Here is a 17,000-nt window from a genome sequence, read left to right as displayed (position 1 = left end):
TGTGGGTGGGGGGTTGGGGGGGTGCCTCAGGAGCTGCGCTCCCGTTGGACCCGTATGAGATCCACGAACCTGTAGTTGCCTCTGACGTTCAGTGGGGGGTGTCATTGTTTGTTTTTTGTTTGGTAAACAACATGAGGGGAAATGGGGGTTAAGGTCAAAAAGGTTTTTGCTTTGGTTTGTATGATTTTGTTTCAATACCACCCTGTAGGTAGGGGGGGCGCTCTTTCTGCTGCGGCAACACACTCCCTACACACTGTAGGAAAATCACTTAAAATAAAAGAAGACTTTTTTATACTGGCTAACTGTAAGACCATCGTTACGCTGTGCGTAAAGAATGTACAGAGAAAAGAAAATCCTAGGTATTTTTAGAGGAACAATTAATATGTTAATGATTATATAGTTATTTAATTGTTTTTTTCTTCCTGTCTTTTGTTGTAATCATTGCATTTTTTCTTTGTGAAAAAGTTGATCTTTTTGTCTTTGTAGAGTTTGTGGCGTTAGAGTGAACGTTCAGAGTGAAACCACTGCGTCATCACTGACAAACGCTACTTCCACCTGTTGTTCCCGTTGTCATGGCAATCATTTGAATGGTGTTTGACTGTAGAACTTCTGACACATTGAACAAATGGTTCACCAACCAAAAGAGTCGGACCTTTGAGAGGGCCCGTTACCACGGTTTGATCAACACATTCGCCACTAGCTCAGTGCACACTGTCGTATCTCGTCACTGGATTCTGACAGAAGTGATGAGACGATGGTGAAATCACTGCTCACTTCATCTTCCTCCTTGTGTCACAGTGAGGTGAAGAAGAAGAGTTCTCCACCTTCATCTGGAAACATGGAAACTGTGGCCAGGAATCAAAGAGGATTCACTCTTTACTCTCAGCCATATTTTCCAGGTCCTTTTTTTTTGAAGTGGAAGTAGCTTGTACTTAGTGGTAGTCGTACTCTGAACTGTAACATATGTATCAAAACAGTCAATGTGTGGCGCTGTGTCTCCTCCTACTAAAAAGGTTTTGGCAGGCCACCTTTTTTGTACGTAAAGTAGCCTTCATGAACAATAAAGTGCTTTTAAACCTCTGTCTGTCTGTCTGTCTGTCTGTCTGTCTGTCCGACTGACTGACTCTGTCTGTCTGACTGACTGACTGTCTGTCTGTCTGTCTGTCTGTCCGACTGACTGACTCTGTCTGTCTGACTGACTGACTGTCTGTCTGTCTGTCTGTCTGTCCGACTGACTGACTCTGTCTGTCTGACTGACTGTCTGTCTGTCCTCTGGTGTTTGTAGTTGTGAAATGGTTTCTACAGGCGGTTGATGGTTGTTCTCAGTGGAATCACTTCAGTCAGAAGATCCGTACATTTATAAACCACGTTTCTAAGGATGTTGTTGAAAAAGTAAAATATCTTCACAGTTGAAGAGTGGTTAGTGCTCTTGTCATACAGTAAGAGGTTTGATCCCCAGTCTTTCTGTTTAGGGTTTGCGTGTTCTGTGGTTCACACACCTGATCAGCAGAATAAAACTTATACACAAAGATGAGATGTAGCACACACACTTTATTACAGGTTAGTCAACAGTGGATTAGGAGGTGGAGAAAACCAGAACGATGGAAAGAATGTGTGTTTGATGTGAAGACGTGACGTTGACGAAGCTCTTACTGGTGGAATTTAAGTGAACGTTTTGTTTCATGTTGCATCAAATGTGTCCATTAGCGTCTCTCTCACACACGCGCGCACACACACACTCCATCACCTTGATGTTGGCAGAACCAATACAACACAGTACGGAAACAAGCGCATCCATGTAGCAACAGAAAAAACCTTGGCTGCTCACAGAACCATTCATTATCAAACATCAATAACACGGGTTGAAAAAAGTGTTTCCATTATTTTGATAAATAGTCAAAAGACTGAAGCAAACTGATCCTGATTTTGAATAAATGTGTAGAGAATGTTGGTCCTAATGTTTAAAAAATATTTCTTGCATTTTATTTTTGAATGATTTTGTCCCGTAGTATCGACAACAAACATTTGAAACCTTGTGACGCTGTCTGTGGAGTATTTATGGTGGAGACCTGTGATGATCTCAGCAGTCACCACTAAGTTATTAAAACTACCATTGTTAACAGTATTACTACAATCCCACGTTATATCAACCCATTAGAAAGAAAAGAAAATAATATGAAGCTTTTTACGATGTTTCCTTCATGACGTACTCCACGTCAGATCATTTGAATGGCTCCAACGTTGTCCACTAAGCTCCTGATGAGTCACTTCCTCCCCTGCCGTCCCGAGACTTTAACTGGCTCCGGATGTGTTGGTCCTTCAGATGCTCTCGTCATCGCTCATGTCCCAAATCTGAAGGAAGACAAACAGAAAATTTACACTTATACTAATCATAGAAAGTGGACTTTAGGGGGCAAACATGCTTGGGGGCAGTTTGATGGCCTTAGTGGACATCCCATCTTCGCTTGAAAAGTCCACGGCCTTTGATGGGTGCTCCTGTCTTACATCAACCTTTGAACTAAAGCTAAAACTAGAATAGAGACGAAATCGACGTCAGACGCTACGATGACGGACGTTACGACGACAAAATAATATGGAATATAAATAAAAACAGAAAGGGGAGGAGCTAACACAACTGACAGGCCGGGTCCAGGAGTGTGTCACAGAGAGACGGCCTGCAGCTGCTGTGCTTTCACACACACACACACACCAGTTATGCAGCAGCTCTCAAAATTGCAATTGTTACGCACAAAAGTGCTCTTAACAGGAAGTGACAGAAGTGTGTGAGTCACTAGTTCTTTCCAACTCTCTCACACACAAACGCACACACACCCTTCACATCATGGAGGTTATGAATTCTCTTGACCTAAAACATTTGAAATATATTCTTAATCTTAATCCTGACTTTAATCTCCCCCTTATTGAAATCCCAACTCAAACAGTAGTTTCCCAGAGGTCCCCACAAGTTTAGTTAAACCAGAAACAAACAACTGTACAAACACATGTGCATGTGTTTGTGCATATTGTACATATCACATACACACAGAACTCTCTCTCTCTCCCCTCTTTCTCTGTCTCCCCCACTCTCCCCCCATTTCTCTCTCCTCCTCTCGCAGCCCTGTGTCAGTAAACACTGGCGTACACATGGCAGCACATTTTTTACATTCTTTCTCTGTAAGACGTCATTCACACAGAGCCAAAACACACGTAGCCGTAACAATTCCCTAGCCTCCTACCCTAACCTTAAGCATTAGAAATATCGAAGACCTAGCCTTCCTCTAATCCTACCTCCAAACCACAGAATACCCCTTGTTCCGAACTGACTAACAAAATGTTCCCACGATAATCGCATATTTCAGTTCAAATGTTATCTTATTTTTCCTGCACCACCCAGTGGTGAGTCATAGCATTAATTTAGTGTGCTAGCATCTCGAGTGTAAGTGACATTTTCACCCAACCATACAGAAGATTAGGGGTTAAATTTCACCTGGTCCCAAATCGCATCGGGCATAAAAGATTTTGCAAAATCCTGTTAACCTCAATAAGAAGATGAGGTGCTAGCCTGTTGTCTATTTACAGTGTGTTAGCACCACGTTAGTATGTAGCATTTTTTAGATTGTGAGTGAGTCATCATCAGGCTAGGCCAGGCTAACCCTGCAAACATGCTCAGCTACGCTTCTTCCTTGGGCTTTACTGAAAGATCTGCATCTTGTGAGTTGTATTACTGCCACCTAGTGGATCTTTTGCATACTGGTAAATATTTTATATACCGTAGGTGGAGACTGTCAGTGACCGTAGGTGGATATTGTCAGTGACCGTAGGTGGAGCCTGTCAGTGACCGTAGGTGGATATTGTCAGTGACCGTAGGTGGAGCCTGTCAGTGACCGTAGGTGGATATTGTCAGTGACCGTAGGTGGAGACTGTCAGTGGCCGTAGGTGGAGACTGTCAGTGGCCGTAGGTGGAGTCTGTCAGTGACCGTAGGTGGATATTGTCAGTGACCGTAGGTGGAGCCTGTCAGTGACCGTAGGTGGATATTGTCAGTGACCGTAGGTGGAGACTGTAAGTGACCTCAGGTGGAGACTGTCAGTGACCGTAGGGGGAGACTGTCAGTGACCGCAGGTGGAGACTGTCAGTGACCTTAGGTGGAGACTGTCAGTGACCGTCGGTGGATATTGTCAGTGCCCTCAGGTGGAGACTGTCAGTGACCGTAGGTGGAGACTGTCAGTGGCCGTAGGTGGAGTCTGTCAGTGACCGTAGGTGGAGACTGTCAGTGGCCGTAGGTGGAGACTGTCAGTGACCTTAGGTGGAGACTGTCAGTGACCTCCGGTGGAGACTGTCAGTGACCGCAGGTGGAGACTGTCAGGGACCTCAGGTGGAGACTGTCAGTGACCTCCGGTGGAGACTGTCAGTGACCGTAGGGGGAGACTGTCAGTGACCGTAGGGGGAGACTGTCAGTGACCGCAGGTGGAGACTGTCAGTGACCTCCGGTGGAGACTGTCAGTGACCGTAGGGGGAGACTGTCAGTGACCGTAGGGGGAGACTGTCAGTGACCGTAGGGGGAGACACCGCAGCCCCTCTCTGGAAGTCGGCCATGCTGCCCTGATGGCGTGTGTTTTAAAGAAATTTTTTGTGCGTAATGAAAAGAGATGGAGGGCAGAAAGGGGGAGGCTGGCTAGGGTAGTGAAGGAGGTTGAGGTGGGGGTGGGCGCAACTTATGTAACATGAATAGCTCCAGAAAAGCTCCTCAAAAAACAGTCTTTTATGCAGCAATAATAGGCAAAAAAGTTTCACTTGTGAGTTTTGTACCAACAACTGTAGGTCTGAATTAAGGTCAAGAGATTGGCCATGTGTGGTCAGGTCTCATCCAAGAGGCTTCTTCAGTTCTAACTGGTGGTGGGGAGTACAGCACCCACTGGTGGTGGGGAGTACAGCAGATATATACTCTAGGTGTGAAAGAATAAAGCTACTTCAGGTCCACCCTGTTGGGTAGGGCCTTGGGGTCAACTGTGAAAGTGTAAACAGTCGTTAAGAGTCTGACAGGTCGTTGTGGTCCCCATCAGAATGGTTTCGGTCACCTGCCTCTTTGTTGTGTGAAACCTTTGGGTATTGTTCCTAAAGGTGCTTTGTATGTGGGTGATTGTAGGTTGGGTCTGAGTCCACCTCCTCTGTTGACTGATGGTTTTTCCAGGTTGACAAAAATGGCTTCTTTTACCCCTCTCTCAAACCATCTGTCTTCCCTGGCCATCATGTGGATATTGTTGTCCTCAAAGGAGTGTGTTTTGTCCTTGAGGTGTATGTGAACAGCTGAGTCCTGTCCTGAGGAGTCGGTCCTCCTGTGTTGGGCCATGGTGGGTCGGTCTCCCCAGTGTTCTGGTCTGTACACTCCTCACTGCACTGAATGGCATAAACCACGTTGTCCAGCTCATTCCTTGGAGTCTTGTCTTTGGGATGAACCAGTTTTGTCTTAGGGTGTTGCCAGGTTTGAAGTGTACAGGGATCTGGTGTTGGTTAAGGATCCTCCTAAGTTTTTCCGAAACTCCTGGAATGTATGGAACGATGACATCAGAAATCTAGAAGGGCACAAATGTGGTCAATGGTCAGGTTGGTTCTTACCGGCAGGGTGTGATCTTGTAGAAAGGACATCCTCACTGTTGCTACTGCCTCTGTGGTGGGGGATGCATGTAAAAAGTGATGTGATGTCGTAGGAGATCATGGTCTCATCCGTGTCCAGTTCTAGGCCCCTTATCTTGTTGGTGAAGTCCCGTGAGTTGGCTATGTGGTGCGGTGTGTCCCCAACCAGTGGTGAAAGGATGGAGGCCAGGATGTTTGGCGATGTTACTTGTTCACTCTGTACTAGTTCTCACTCAGCTTCAAACTGGCCCCGTCTTTAGCCACACCCACTGTCACAGCAGCCCGTCTTCATGTTGACTCATGCAGAACCTAAATTGACTCATATTTGGTAAATTATCAACAGAATAGAATAGAACAGAACAGAATAGTCTTTGTTGTCACTGTACAGCAGAGTACAACGAAATCCAACGAGTCCAGTTCTGTACCAAGCGTTTCATCTTTTTGTCATACTTTTGACTTATTAGCTATTAGCTTATTAGCTTATTTGCTGGTTCACTCTAAAGATAATCTTAATTGAACACATGCTGTTCTCAGTCAGTCAGTCAGTCAGTCAGTCAGTCGGTCAGTCAGTCAGTCAGTGTCTGACTCACACTCATTGGTTTTACAATAACAGAATCAACATTGAAACGTGCTGTAAACATTGACTCTGTTTCCTCAGTAACAGCAGAGCCTGCCGCCTGCTGGAGGAGACAAGAAGGTATCGGATTGATATCGGTATCGGGCGCTATTCCAAGTTGCAGTATCAGTAATCATCCATGTTTATGAATCAGTGTGAACCAGTGATAATTACTGTTGTTATAACAGGTGGGTGGTTAGAGCGGTTAGTGGTTAGTAGTCTTCAGTTTCCCTCCACAGGACTAGGATACCAGTTCACTCTGAATGAAGTGTGAATCTAAGTGTGAATGATTGTTTGTATCTGGCCCCATGATGCCTGTTGATTGGCTGTCTTCTTAGAAGGATTAACACTGTAAAAGTCTGAAGGATGGTTAGTCAACCAATCCCATACTTTATCCTAACCCCAACACTGGTCCAATCACAGGCAGCCTCACTGACGGTGAGGTTCAACCACGGAAAAACACCCATTTCACTGACAACCAGAACTTTTAAGGAACCAGAGCCACACGGTGCCTGTGGTCCAAGCTGTGGTTCCTTCATTTCTGTTTCTTTATGTAGCTACAAGTTAGCAGCATCTTCTTTATGTCTGAGCAGCCGATGTTTCACAACACTCACAGAGATGTGATTGTTTTCTTCTTACCTCCCCCACCCCCCAGGGTGACCCAACAACAACCGGGCGGCTCTCACCAGGGGGCGGGGGGGGGGGGGGGGGGGGGGGGGGGTGGGGGGTGGAGTGGGGGTATTTAGACATCCATAACTATGGAATCTAGATAGAAATGAAATATTAAAAAATAATGTTTTTTAAAAGAGCATTTTGAGTTCCGTGCAGCGATCGTCTGTCTTTTCTCTGGAGTCCTCATTGTTCCAGGCCTGGGGGGCCTCTGGGGGGGAACACTGAGAACTGTGTGTGTGTGTGTGTGTGTGTGTGTGTGGGACACTGTTCAGGGCAATTTGAGGCAGGAAGAGGAAGACAAGGACATGGTTGGAGACAGGAAGAGGTGGAGACAGACACACAACACAATAACCCTATCAGGTTTCTCACACACACACACACACACGTACACGTAGACAACACCAAGTCAAAAAGTTGTAAGACAGATGTTGGAATTTCTCAGATTTGTTTGTGATGGAAACAAAATGTTTTTGGGGTGTTCTGGTGGTAATTTATCCCACCTGCCACCAGAGGGGTGCAGTTAATCCACGTTCTCACTAATCTGTAATCCACCAAAACATTTTTTTTAAAAAAACTGCTAATTTTTTCTTTAAAAAATTCACACATTCAAATGAATCAACTCCTCACTCTTCGTATATGAACTCTCTGCTATGGTCTGTGGTGGTCTGTTACCAAAGTTGTAGTCTGACTGTTTGGTTTCATCTGTTGAGTCTGAAAATCACAAACACGTTTCTGCTCAAACTGCAGACTGACGGCAGTGACAGAAACAGAAAGTGTGGGGGCGATAGAAGAGGGGCGCAGTCCCTTCTAGGGCCAAAGGTTAAAGACATCAGATGGGAGTGAAGGTGGTGGAGATGTTTCAGAGGCACTGTGGTGGGAACAGCCTCAGGGTTAGGGTCCCAGCTGAGGTCACGTCCCTCGGCTCTGACCCTGACCCCAGATCAGTCTGGAAGCGGAGCTGCTTCCTACCTTCTCTTCCCTCCTTTTCCTGTTCGCACACAAAAGACTGGAAATTTGATCTTCTCTTCCCTGTTTTTCTTTTCTGTACTAGAAGTGGGGCAGACTCCTCCTCCCCCACCTCCTCCCCCTCCTGCTGCTCTCTGTTCTCAGAGTCTCTCTCCTGTGGTTGGGTGTGGAGCCACAGCTGAGTTCTTGTTTTCAGGACAACTACCTCCAACTTCATCTTCTTGTTTGATTTCAGCTTCTCCTCAGCAGTGACGACTCTGAGTCTTCATCCTTCTTCATGACAGCGTGGTTCCTCTTTTTGACCATGCTCAGTCTGTTCCTCACTCCCGTCTCCCACTTCATCTCTTCCTCGTCTCTCCTCACTGGGCCCCTTTTTCCTTCTGACACGTTTCCTGTATATTGTACCAAGTTCTCAACACCAGTTCTGAGTCATGAGTTGAGTCACAAGTGTTGAACAATGTGTGTGTGTCGATGGTACGATTTAAACTGCCTTCAAATTACACATATTCAATGATTTCCAGGTGCCTGGAGTTAAGAGCTGGTGACACGTTCTCCATGATTTAATGACGAGACGATACGTACATGCAGCATGTACTGTACTGCATATACACTCTGTACTGCATGTATGTCCTGTACTGCATGTACGTCTGCATGTACGTCCTGTACTGCATGTACGTCCTGTACTGCATGTACGTCCTGTACTGCATGTACGTCCTGTACTGCATGTATGTCCTGTACTGCATGTGCTTCTGTAAAAACCCAGTTTTTCAGTTTTAGATTTTCCTGTTAACTCTAAATTTGCTTACACTTCACTTGGGAATGTGTGTGATTTTTCCGTCTTTGAGCAACCGCATAAACGTTGGTCAGTAGCCAAGGAACAGGTGACTATAACAATATGATCAATCAGGAAGCAGCTCTGGCAAATATGATGTTCATAAATCCATGGACATTTCAGTGGGAGGAGTCTAGTGGCCTCTAGTGGATCTGTGGCCTGCCTGCAGTTCAGATCTGTGAGCTGTAGAATAATTCCAGAACATTCAGCGTACAACCAGCAAATGTAACAAAGACGTCTTCTGCATAAGGCACTGCGTGATGCTGTATGTCCACTCCGATCGCCAACTAGTTCCCGTGCAAACTAGTGGAGTTTTAACACTGTAGGTCAGAATGATTAGGTTAGTTTAGATTAAACTTTATTGATCCCGCACTGGCAAAATAGTTGAAATAATGATGATGATGGAACAATACTTTCTTAATACATTTATAGGAGATGGCGACATAGCCACAGAATGCTGTTGGTCATGGACATCGTAAACCGAAGACTTCCTATTACTATTTGTGTATATTTTTTCACAAATCTGCGCTTCAGTAGTTGTCATTGTGCTTCCTCTAGAGAATGCTCTAACTTTAAAGTTGTGAAAACAAAGTGTTTGTACAAAAAGTTCAGAACATTTCTGTATAAACTATGGGAAATCTCCAGAACAAAGCAGAACAAAGCAGAACAAAGCAGAACAAAGCAGAACAACAGATAGCACCAACAGGACGACTTCAACTACAGTGCGAGTCAGACACTGGTGGCTGTGGTTAGCATTATGGGTAATGTTCTGGTCTTAGCTGTACAAACCAATGTGTGTGTGTGTGTGTGTGTGTGTGGGCTGCAGCTCAGACCTGCCCTTGACTTAATTAGATTTGTGAGTCAAAGTCATGTGACGTGTGGTCAGAGAAGCAATCAAACAGGAGTCGAACCAAAAAAGGCCCCGTGGGAAAATGCGAGATGTGAAACAAACGATCGTTGTTTTCATGCAATCAGACGATCATCGCAGCCGACTGTTAGCTCTGATCGTTCACTGACGTCTTAGTAAAAAACTCTTTGAATATTTAAATATAGTATTATTGAAATTCATTCAAATTGTGATTTGGTGACGGTGAGGTGGACGAACCTTTTCATCAACGCTCAGATTATTTATATATATATATTTTTAAAAACAGTGGGCTCTAGTTCATTGTTATTGTTGCCCAATAATTAATAGGTCTGATGGTCCGTCTGTCTGTCTGTCTGTCTGACAGTCTGTGTCCTTCTGACTGTCTGTCTGTCTGATGGTCTGTCTGTCTGTCTGACGGCCTGTCTGTCTGATGGTATGTCTGTCTGACGGTCTGTCTGTCTGACGGTTTGTCTGTCTGACGGTTTGTCTGTCTGACGGTTTGTCTGTCTGACGGTTTGTCTGTCTGTCGGTCTGTCTGAGGGTCTATCTTTCTGACGGTCCGTCTGTCTGATGGTCTGTCTGAGGGTCTATCTTTCTGACGGTCCGTCTGTCTGATGGTCTGTCTGTCTGCCGGTTTGTCGGTCTGATGGTCTGTCTGTCGGTAGGGCTGTCTGATGGTCTATCTGTCTGACGGTCTGTCTGAGGGTCTGTCTGACGGTCTGTCTGTCTGACGGTTTGTCTGTCTTATGGTCTGTCTGTCTGACGGTCTGTCTGAGGGTCTATCCTGGCTTATGAGCAGCTGCAGGCCAACAGGAAGGGACTACACTGGACTAGCTGGCGCCGGTGAGCAGGAGCCATGTATAGGTTCTGGTCAACTTTCCAATGTGAGGATCTGATTTATAACATATGAAAATAACGTGACTGTGACTGAGGAATGGTATTTGTTCCCCCCCCACCCAGACTAGAGACTTTGGGACCATGCATCCTCTCAGGCCCTGCAGCATTGAACCATCTCCACTTACATAACCTAATCTCATCTCTAAACAGAAAGACTATTAAATCCAGTCACAGGAGCCCCCCCCCCCCCCCCCCCCCCCCGCTCCACTAAATGGCCTTTTAAATAAAGGACACTTCCAAATATACACAATGTTCACCACATAGTGATAGAGTCATGCAGACATTTAGAACAAACTATGGGATGTCTGCTGAATATAACTGCCTGTAGCACGGAACAAAAACAGACAGAGACTCAAGTTACCTTAACAACTGCATGGGGAGGGTGTGTGTGTGTGGGGCGGGGGGGGTGTCTGAGCTATGACCTAACCCAGTAACTGCCCTGGTACAGAATGTGTGGTATTTGACACAGTGACAGGATGTTGTGGAGTCAGACTGTTCTGATACACAGGCCAAATATAAAGTCTTTTTCAAGTACAGTCAGGATGGCACATTGACAAAATGTAGTATCATGACACCCTCACCCTAACATGGATATTTGAGGACAAATAGAAAGCGCTCTTGTGTCATTCCAAACGGCTCAGATTCTTTTCTCGTCATAATCTCCACTCTGAACACAGTGACACTCCAACTCAACAAACATCACTAACAATTCTCCTTTAAACTCCCACATCATCCCAAATCCCCTCTGAAGATATATATGTATATATATATATATATTACTATATATATACTTCTGCACAATATTCTTAAGAAAATGTGATTTTGTTTTGAACATCTGCAAGATCACCCCTACTCCATTTCTCTTCCCATTTATGCAAATAGAAATTTGCATAAATTTGCATAAAACAGAGACATTTGTTGATTCCCATGTTTAAGAGAACAAAAAACATCCGTCTTCGGGTATGTCTGTAACGAGTGAAAATGTGCAATTAATCTGCAATTAGTCATGAGTTAACTACAGACAATCATGGGATTAATCACTATAATTAATAAAATTAGCCCTAATTATGAGGACAGATACGGAGGTGTCTATTTCTTCTCCACTCTGGTGACGTAGTCTCAGCGTCCATGAATAAACCAAGAAGAAGAAAGTGAATGGGAAAAGGAGGCTTATCTTTTATTGTCACTAATTATTACCTGCTGGTTGTTAAAAACTACATCAGCTTTGGTCTGGAACCTTTTTGCATAGAAACCAAATATTTAGCCATTTTATGTGATTTAAGCATCAGGAAAATATTAAGAAAAAAAGTGATGTCACAGTAATAATAACATTTCCTCAGGTCTTTGTTGTTGAAGTTAATCTTGAAGCTGGAACCAAAATGTTTTTTCTTTTATGTAAAATTCAGAAATCATTGCAACTTTGGCTGCTTTACGTAATAACTTATCGTTGGGCAACAACCACGGAACAAGTTTGGGTCTCGATAAGAAAAAAAAAAACTAAACTAAAAACTAACTCTAACCCAAAGGTTGACATAAAGGGGAGTGGAAATCATCAGGGATAAGGAGTTGGTTTGATTTAATTTATGATTTTAGATTGAAACACACACACACACACACTGCAGTGGGGTGTACTGTGTGGTAATGAAAACGCAGGTTTAATATGTTTTCCCTGATTCCATCTGGTAATAATTGTAGCATGTAGCAACTGTAGCTCTGACAGACTGGGGGCCGCCACACCCCAGGAGTCAACGTGTGTGTTTTTGTGTGTGTGTGTGTGTGTGTGGAAGAGAAAGAGAGAGCATGTGACCAACCAGAGGAGAAGAGTCATGTTACTGTGTGCGTACATGCTCCTACTTGTAGGTGTTCCAAACTGCCGGGTCGTGGGCCAACATAATTAACTCAACTGTTTTTAGAGTAGAGAGAACAGAGCAGAACAGGCCGTGGATGGTGAGGAAACTTCTGCTCCTCCAGAGCAGGAGCACGACTCAAGGTGATGATTAGTGGCAGGACAAAACTGGTTTCTTCCATTTGTAAAAACACAATCAGAGCCATGAAGGACCATCAGTTGGACTTGTTCCGTTCCCAGCTCTTATCATGTGACTGATGCGTCATGCTGTGTGAGTAGGTGGACGGGGGTGAAGCATAGAGAGCCTTTGTACAGAGTGGTTAACATCCTCTGTTTGGGGGCATTTACAGTCAGAGAGAATAAGGAGACACAACAACACTTACTGTAAACCAGGGCAGAAGGAAACAGAGCCACCAAAGATCACAGGCTCGCCTTGATCTCATGCACAGAGGGAAGACATTTCCCTGAGCCACACTTACATTAGGTCCCCATTGTTTATTCAGATCCTTATTGGGTTTCACAAACTTATTCTAAGTTACACAATGTCAGCCACAAGCACAGATCTCTGATTCACACCAACGATCAATTTCCTGTGAACCATTAGACAAACTCTGCATGTAATTGGACTGTGAGAGGAAACCACGACAGAAACGAGAAAAACATACGACTGTCATACAAAAAATCACCACCAGTTATTGCTATTCACCCAACCACCCACCGTGTGGCACTGGTCCGTGTACTTGAATTCCATTGTTTACTAATGTGGCTTCTGTAGCCTGAGTCTGAGCGGCACCCATGTCTGGACAGTCAAACGGACACAGTCTTGACTCTTTGCTGAAACGTTGAACTTCTGTTCTACATTTGCTGTTTCATATAGTGTCGTCTTTGGAGTTTGGGCCGTCTTATTTCATTTTTTTACATCTATGAAGTATTTTATACTGCTACTGTTAGAGGACAGACTTTCTGTTCCCTTTTTTTCAGACACTCATTTTCTCTGTGTGTGTTTGTGTTGGTGTGTGTGTGTGTGGGATTACAGTAGGTTCGGCCATTTCCCTGCTCTGACGTACATACACTCACATTATCTACACAATCATGTGGGCGAAAATCATCTAGAACAAACTAGATAAGGAAAATTTCCAGATTTTAAAATAATGTACAAAAATAAATAAATCAATGTAGAAGACATTGAATACTGTTAAATACTGGCCACAGTACACAGTCCACTCTGATCCTACCAGAGCTTTGGGTCTTTACTGTAACACACGCACACACAAACACGCACGCACTGTCGACATTTTTACCAAACTTAAACTTCCCCAAAACCCTGTTGTGACCACATAAAAAGCAGTTCTCAGGTTACAAACCTGCTCAAAATAGTCCCTAAGTACATAGTAGTGCTGTTTGGTGATGGAGATTATAGGTCAGAATGGTTCGACTCTGTCACAGCAGACAACGTGTAGAGACACACATGGTCTGGAGTGAGGAGAGCAGCAGTGAAAACTGTGAAAATCTGTGCAGTTACAGTAGATAGACCCTGTCAGAGACCACTGTCCTTCACACAGTCTACACCGGGTCAAGTGAGACTTCCTCAAGCAACAACTCTCGACAAAAGTCACCCAAAGCAGTCGTCATCCTGTGATGACTCATCGTTGTATACACCTCCAAAATGTACACATAAAAAAGGTTATCCGAAGACAGCTGTAATTTTTACATTGAGAATTATCATTATTTCAGGGTCAGAATCCACCAGAAACCACTAGCCTGTTTCTAGTGGGATCTTATGAAATTAGTAATAATATGTTTCTGCAGGCAAGGGAATAACTTATGTCCCTTCCAGGAATCAGAAAAAATAAAAAAAAACACTTGTAGGGATGTCCTCCATGAGCAGTGGTTTTTCAGAGTAGCTAGTCTGTGTGCAGGAAGCAAGCACTAAGACTTCTGGCGCTAGTGGGCTGAACAATCAAAACAACCTCCTGGTACTGTGACTGAAGAGAAAAGGCACAAACTACAGACCTGGTTAGAGACTGAACGCAGCTGGATACCACTACCATACCAAATCATCCATGGAAATACACATATGAACAAGCTATAGTGATGTCACAGCCACAGGTGGCTGATGGCCAGCTAACGGCTAGTACCTAATATGCTAAAAATCTTACATATAAGGTAGCTACACAGAGATATTTCCATGTCTAATTTCTCAAGAAGTCAGTGTCACATTAATGGGCTGCAGGGATTTATGGGATGTCTTTCTCATATGTCATCAATCCCCTACATTTGTCATTTATTGGTAACGTGGGAAATACTAGCAAAACAGAAGCTTTTTCCAGCCGAAAGAAATGTACACACCTAGCTTAACTTTATACAAACATAAATTCAGAGTCTCTGGGGAAATTGTGTCCAGTCAGACTGTGGTTGAACCTTTCTGGACAGAATTACTAAACATAGGTTTGGCCCATAAAAAAGAAAAATCATTGCAAATCCCCAAATGAACATTCTACCAACCATGAAGCTTGGTGGTATCAGCATCATACTTTAGGCCTATTTTTGATTTGCGTAGGAGGAGGGTCATGCTGCGATATACCGCCTTGGTGATTGGGGAAAAACTCCAGATGGGAAGGTCAAAGAGATTGTTGTGGGTTTAGGGAGAACAAGGTATGAGTGGGAATGACATGGAGATAGTTTATTTAAGGACTATGGCATCCATCAAATGTCAGGCTTGATGACCTCACACAAAGAAGAGCCAAAATGGTTCCCAGGAAGGCTTAAAGTAAACGATCTGTCTAGTATCAGTCTTGTCTTCTCTAATGTGGTGTGTTTGGGAGGAGGCATCAGAGCAAAGGATGCCACCGTGAATGAATATGCTCATGAAAAAAGGGCCAGGTCTTTCATTATATCCAAGCTGGTCACACTCAAAGAGGTGGCAGAACCCACAATAGTAGGAAACTGCCGGGGCCCCACAGCAGAACTCTGAAACCTTTACTAGATACCAGTGAGAGGTGGAATCATGGAAACAAAAAATTTACATGCACGTTAGTGCTTAGTTAACATTAATAATTGTGGGTAAGTAGTTGGACTGACTCTTGGATTAAACTCACAACTGCCAGAAGTCCAGTCAAATGTATAGAAGAAGAGCTACGATCTAGATTCATAAACAGTTTTTCTGATTCACTAAATGAGAAATTATTCACCCTGCATATAAAATATTTGTGGTAGCGATACATGGCCCTGTCATCAAAATACAAACTATATCAAATCAAAGTACTTGCATAAAATAACTATGTGTCAAAAAGATTCCATGAATTACATTATGAAGTTAAACGTTAATCATTTTCAAAGTTGTCTGATCTCAATGACCAATCAGGTTAAGATAAAACTTTGGCGTCTCTAGCAGCAGTTTTCTTTATTTTAGCTGTGTTACATTTATCTTATCAGGTTTTTGAAAGGAGCTCAAGTGCAGTCCTCAAACTGGCAAAGAAGCAGGTCCTGGTCCTTGGACCTAGTGGTTGACTTCTCTGCGTCATTCGTTTTATCAACACTCCTTCTCTTCATAACTATCTTAATCCTCTCCTGTTTTTCTCCTTTCCCCTCCTCCATTTGTGTGTTTTGAGTTGAGAAAGTACGTGGGATTTTCCCACAGATCCACAGGACCAGGCCCAACCCAACCCCCTGCACCACCCACACACTCATTTTCTGTGTCTCTCTCTGTCAGAGGATAAAACCACCCGTACTCAACAACCAAGTGTGCTGAAAATCGTAAGCAACGCGCTGCAAGGACATCAAGTAAGAGTGACACCGTGGTCCGAAAAATGCCCGGGGTTGATGCTAACAAAACACAAAGTACATGTGGGCACACATGTGAGTTTTACCTCTGCTGCCTGTGTCTCCTGGTGCAGTAACGTCAGCCCCGTCAGGTCTTCCAGGAAGGAGTGTGAAGAATTAAACACCTTGGACAGGAAGTTGAAACCTTCTCTCTCATAGTGGTTTAGAACCTGAACAAAACAAGAGACAAGATCAATGTACTTTCAAAAGTTCTTCACCACTTGGAGATCATTTAAACAGGTTTCCATTTAGGTTTGGTCAATAATCTCCTGTTTGCTCTGATTTCAGAATTGTTGAAAAACCTGATAAATACAACTCAACTGTCTACTGGCATTTCACCTTCTCTATTTGTGGGATCATTCTTTACAAACACAATATTCTGTTGAAGAACACAACAACAAAGTAACAATGTAAATGTTTAATCGTGGTATAAATCAAGCCAAAACGAAAGTACTTTTCCCATAGACATATATTTGTACTGTTTAAATTCTATAATAATGAAGCATGACATCATAGGTAATAGGTAACACTAGTTAACACTAGTTAACACTCACATACCGTACAACCATTCCTGAAGTTTGTAGTTTGGCACATTTTCATGACGCAAGTATCAGTAAAGCTCTGCTGGTGTGTCTGTGTGTCTGTGGATTGGCGTGTCTGTGGATTGGCGTGTCTCTGGGTTGGCGTGTCTGTGGGTTGGCGTGTCTGTGGATTGGTGTGTTTGTGGATTGGTGTGTCTCTGGATTGGCGTGTCTGTGGATTGGTGTGTTTGTGGATTGGGGTGTCTGTGGATTGGGGTGTCTGTGGATTGGGGTGTCTGTGGATTGGGGTGTCTGTGGGTTGGCGTGT

General features: G+C 43.8%; 1 protein-coding gene across 1 annotated transcript in view; it reads right to left on the bottom strand.

The window, feature by feature from the left end:
• Positions 1-1,531: 1,531 nt before the first annotated feature.
• Positions 1,532-17,000, bottom strand: part of atg7 (ATG7 autophagy related 7 homolog (S. cerevisiae)) — a 27,315-nt gene continuing 11,846 nt past the window's right edge. Inside the window, 2 exon segments of the mRNA XM_025060458.1 lie at positions 1,532-2,352; positions 16,199-16,321. Of these exon segments, the coding sequence (XP_024916226.1) occupies positions 2,320-2,352; positions 16,199-16,321 (156 nt within the window). The 3' untranslated portion in view covers positions 1,532-2,319.

Source organism: Cynoglossus semilaevis, chromosome 11, assembly GCF_000523025.1.
Source record: "Cynoglossus semilaevis isolate Cse_v1.0 chromosome 11, Cse_v1.0, whole genome shotgun sequence".
NCBI classification, from domain to species: domain Eukaryota; kingdom Metazoa; phylum Chordata; class Actinopteri; order Pleuronectiformes; family Cynoglossidae; genus Cynoglossus; species Cynoglossus semilaevis.
The sequence above is the reverse complement of the archived record's forward strand: the minus strand, read 5'-3'. Positions and strand labels throughout refer to the sequence as shown.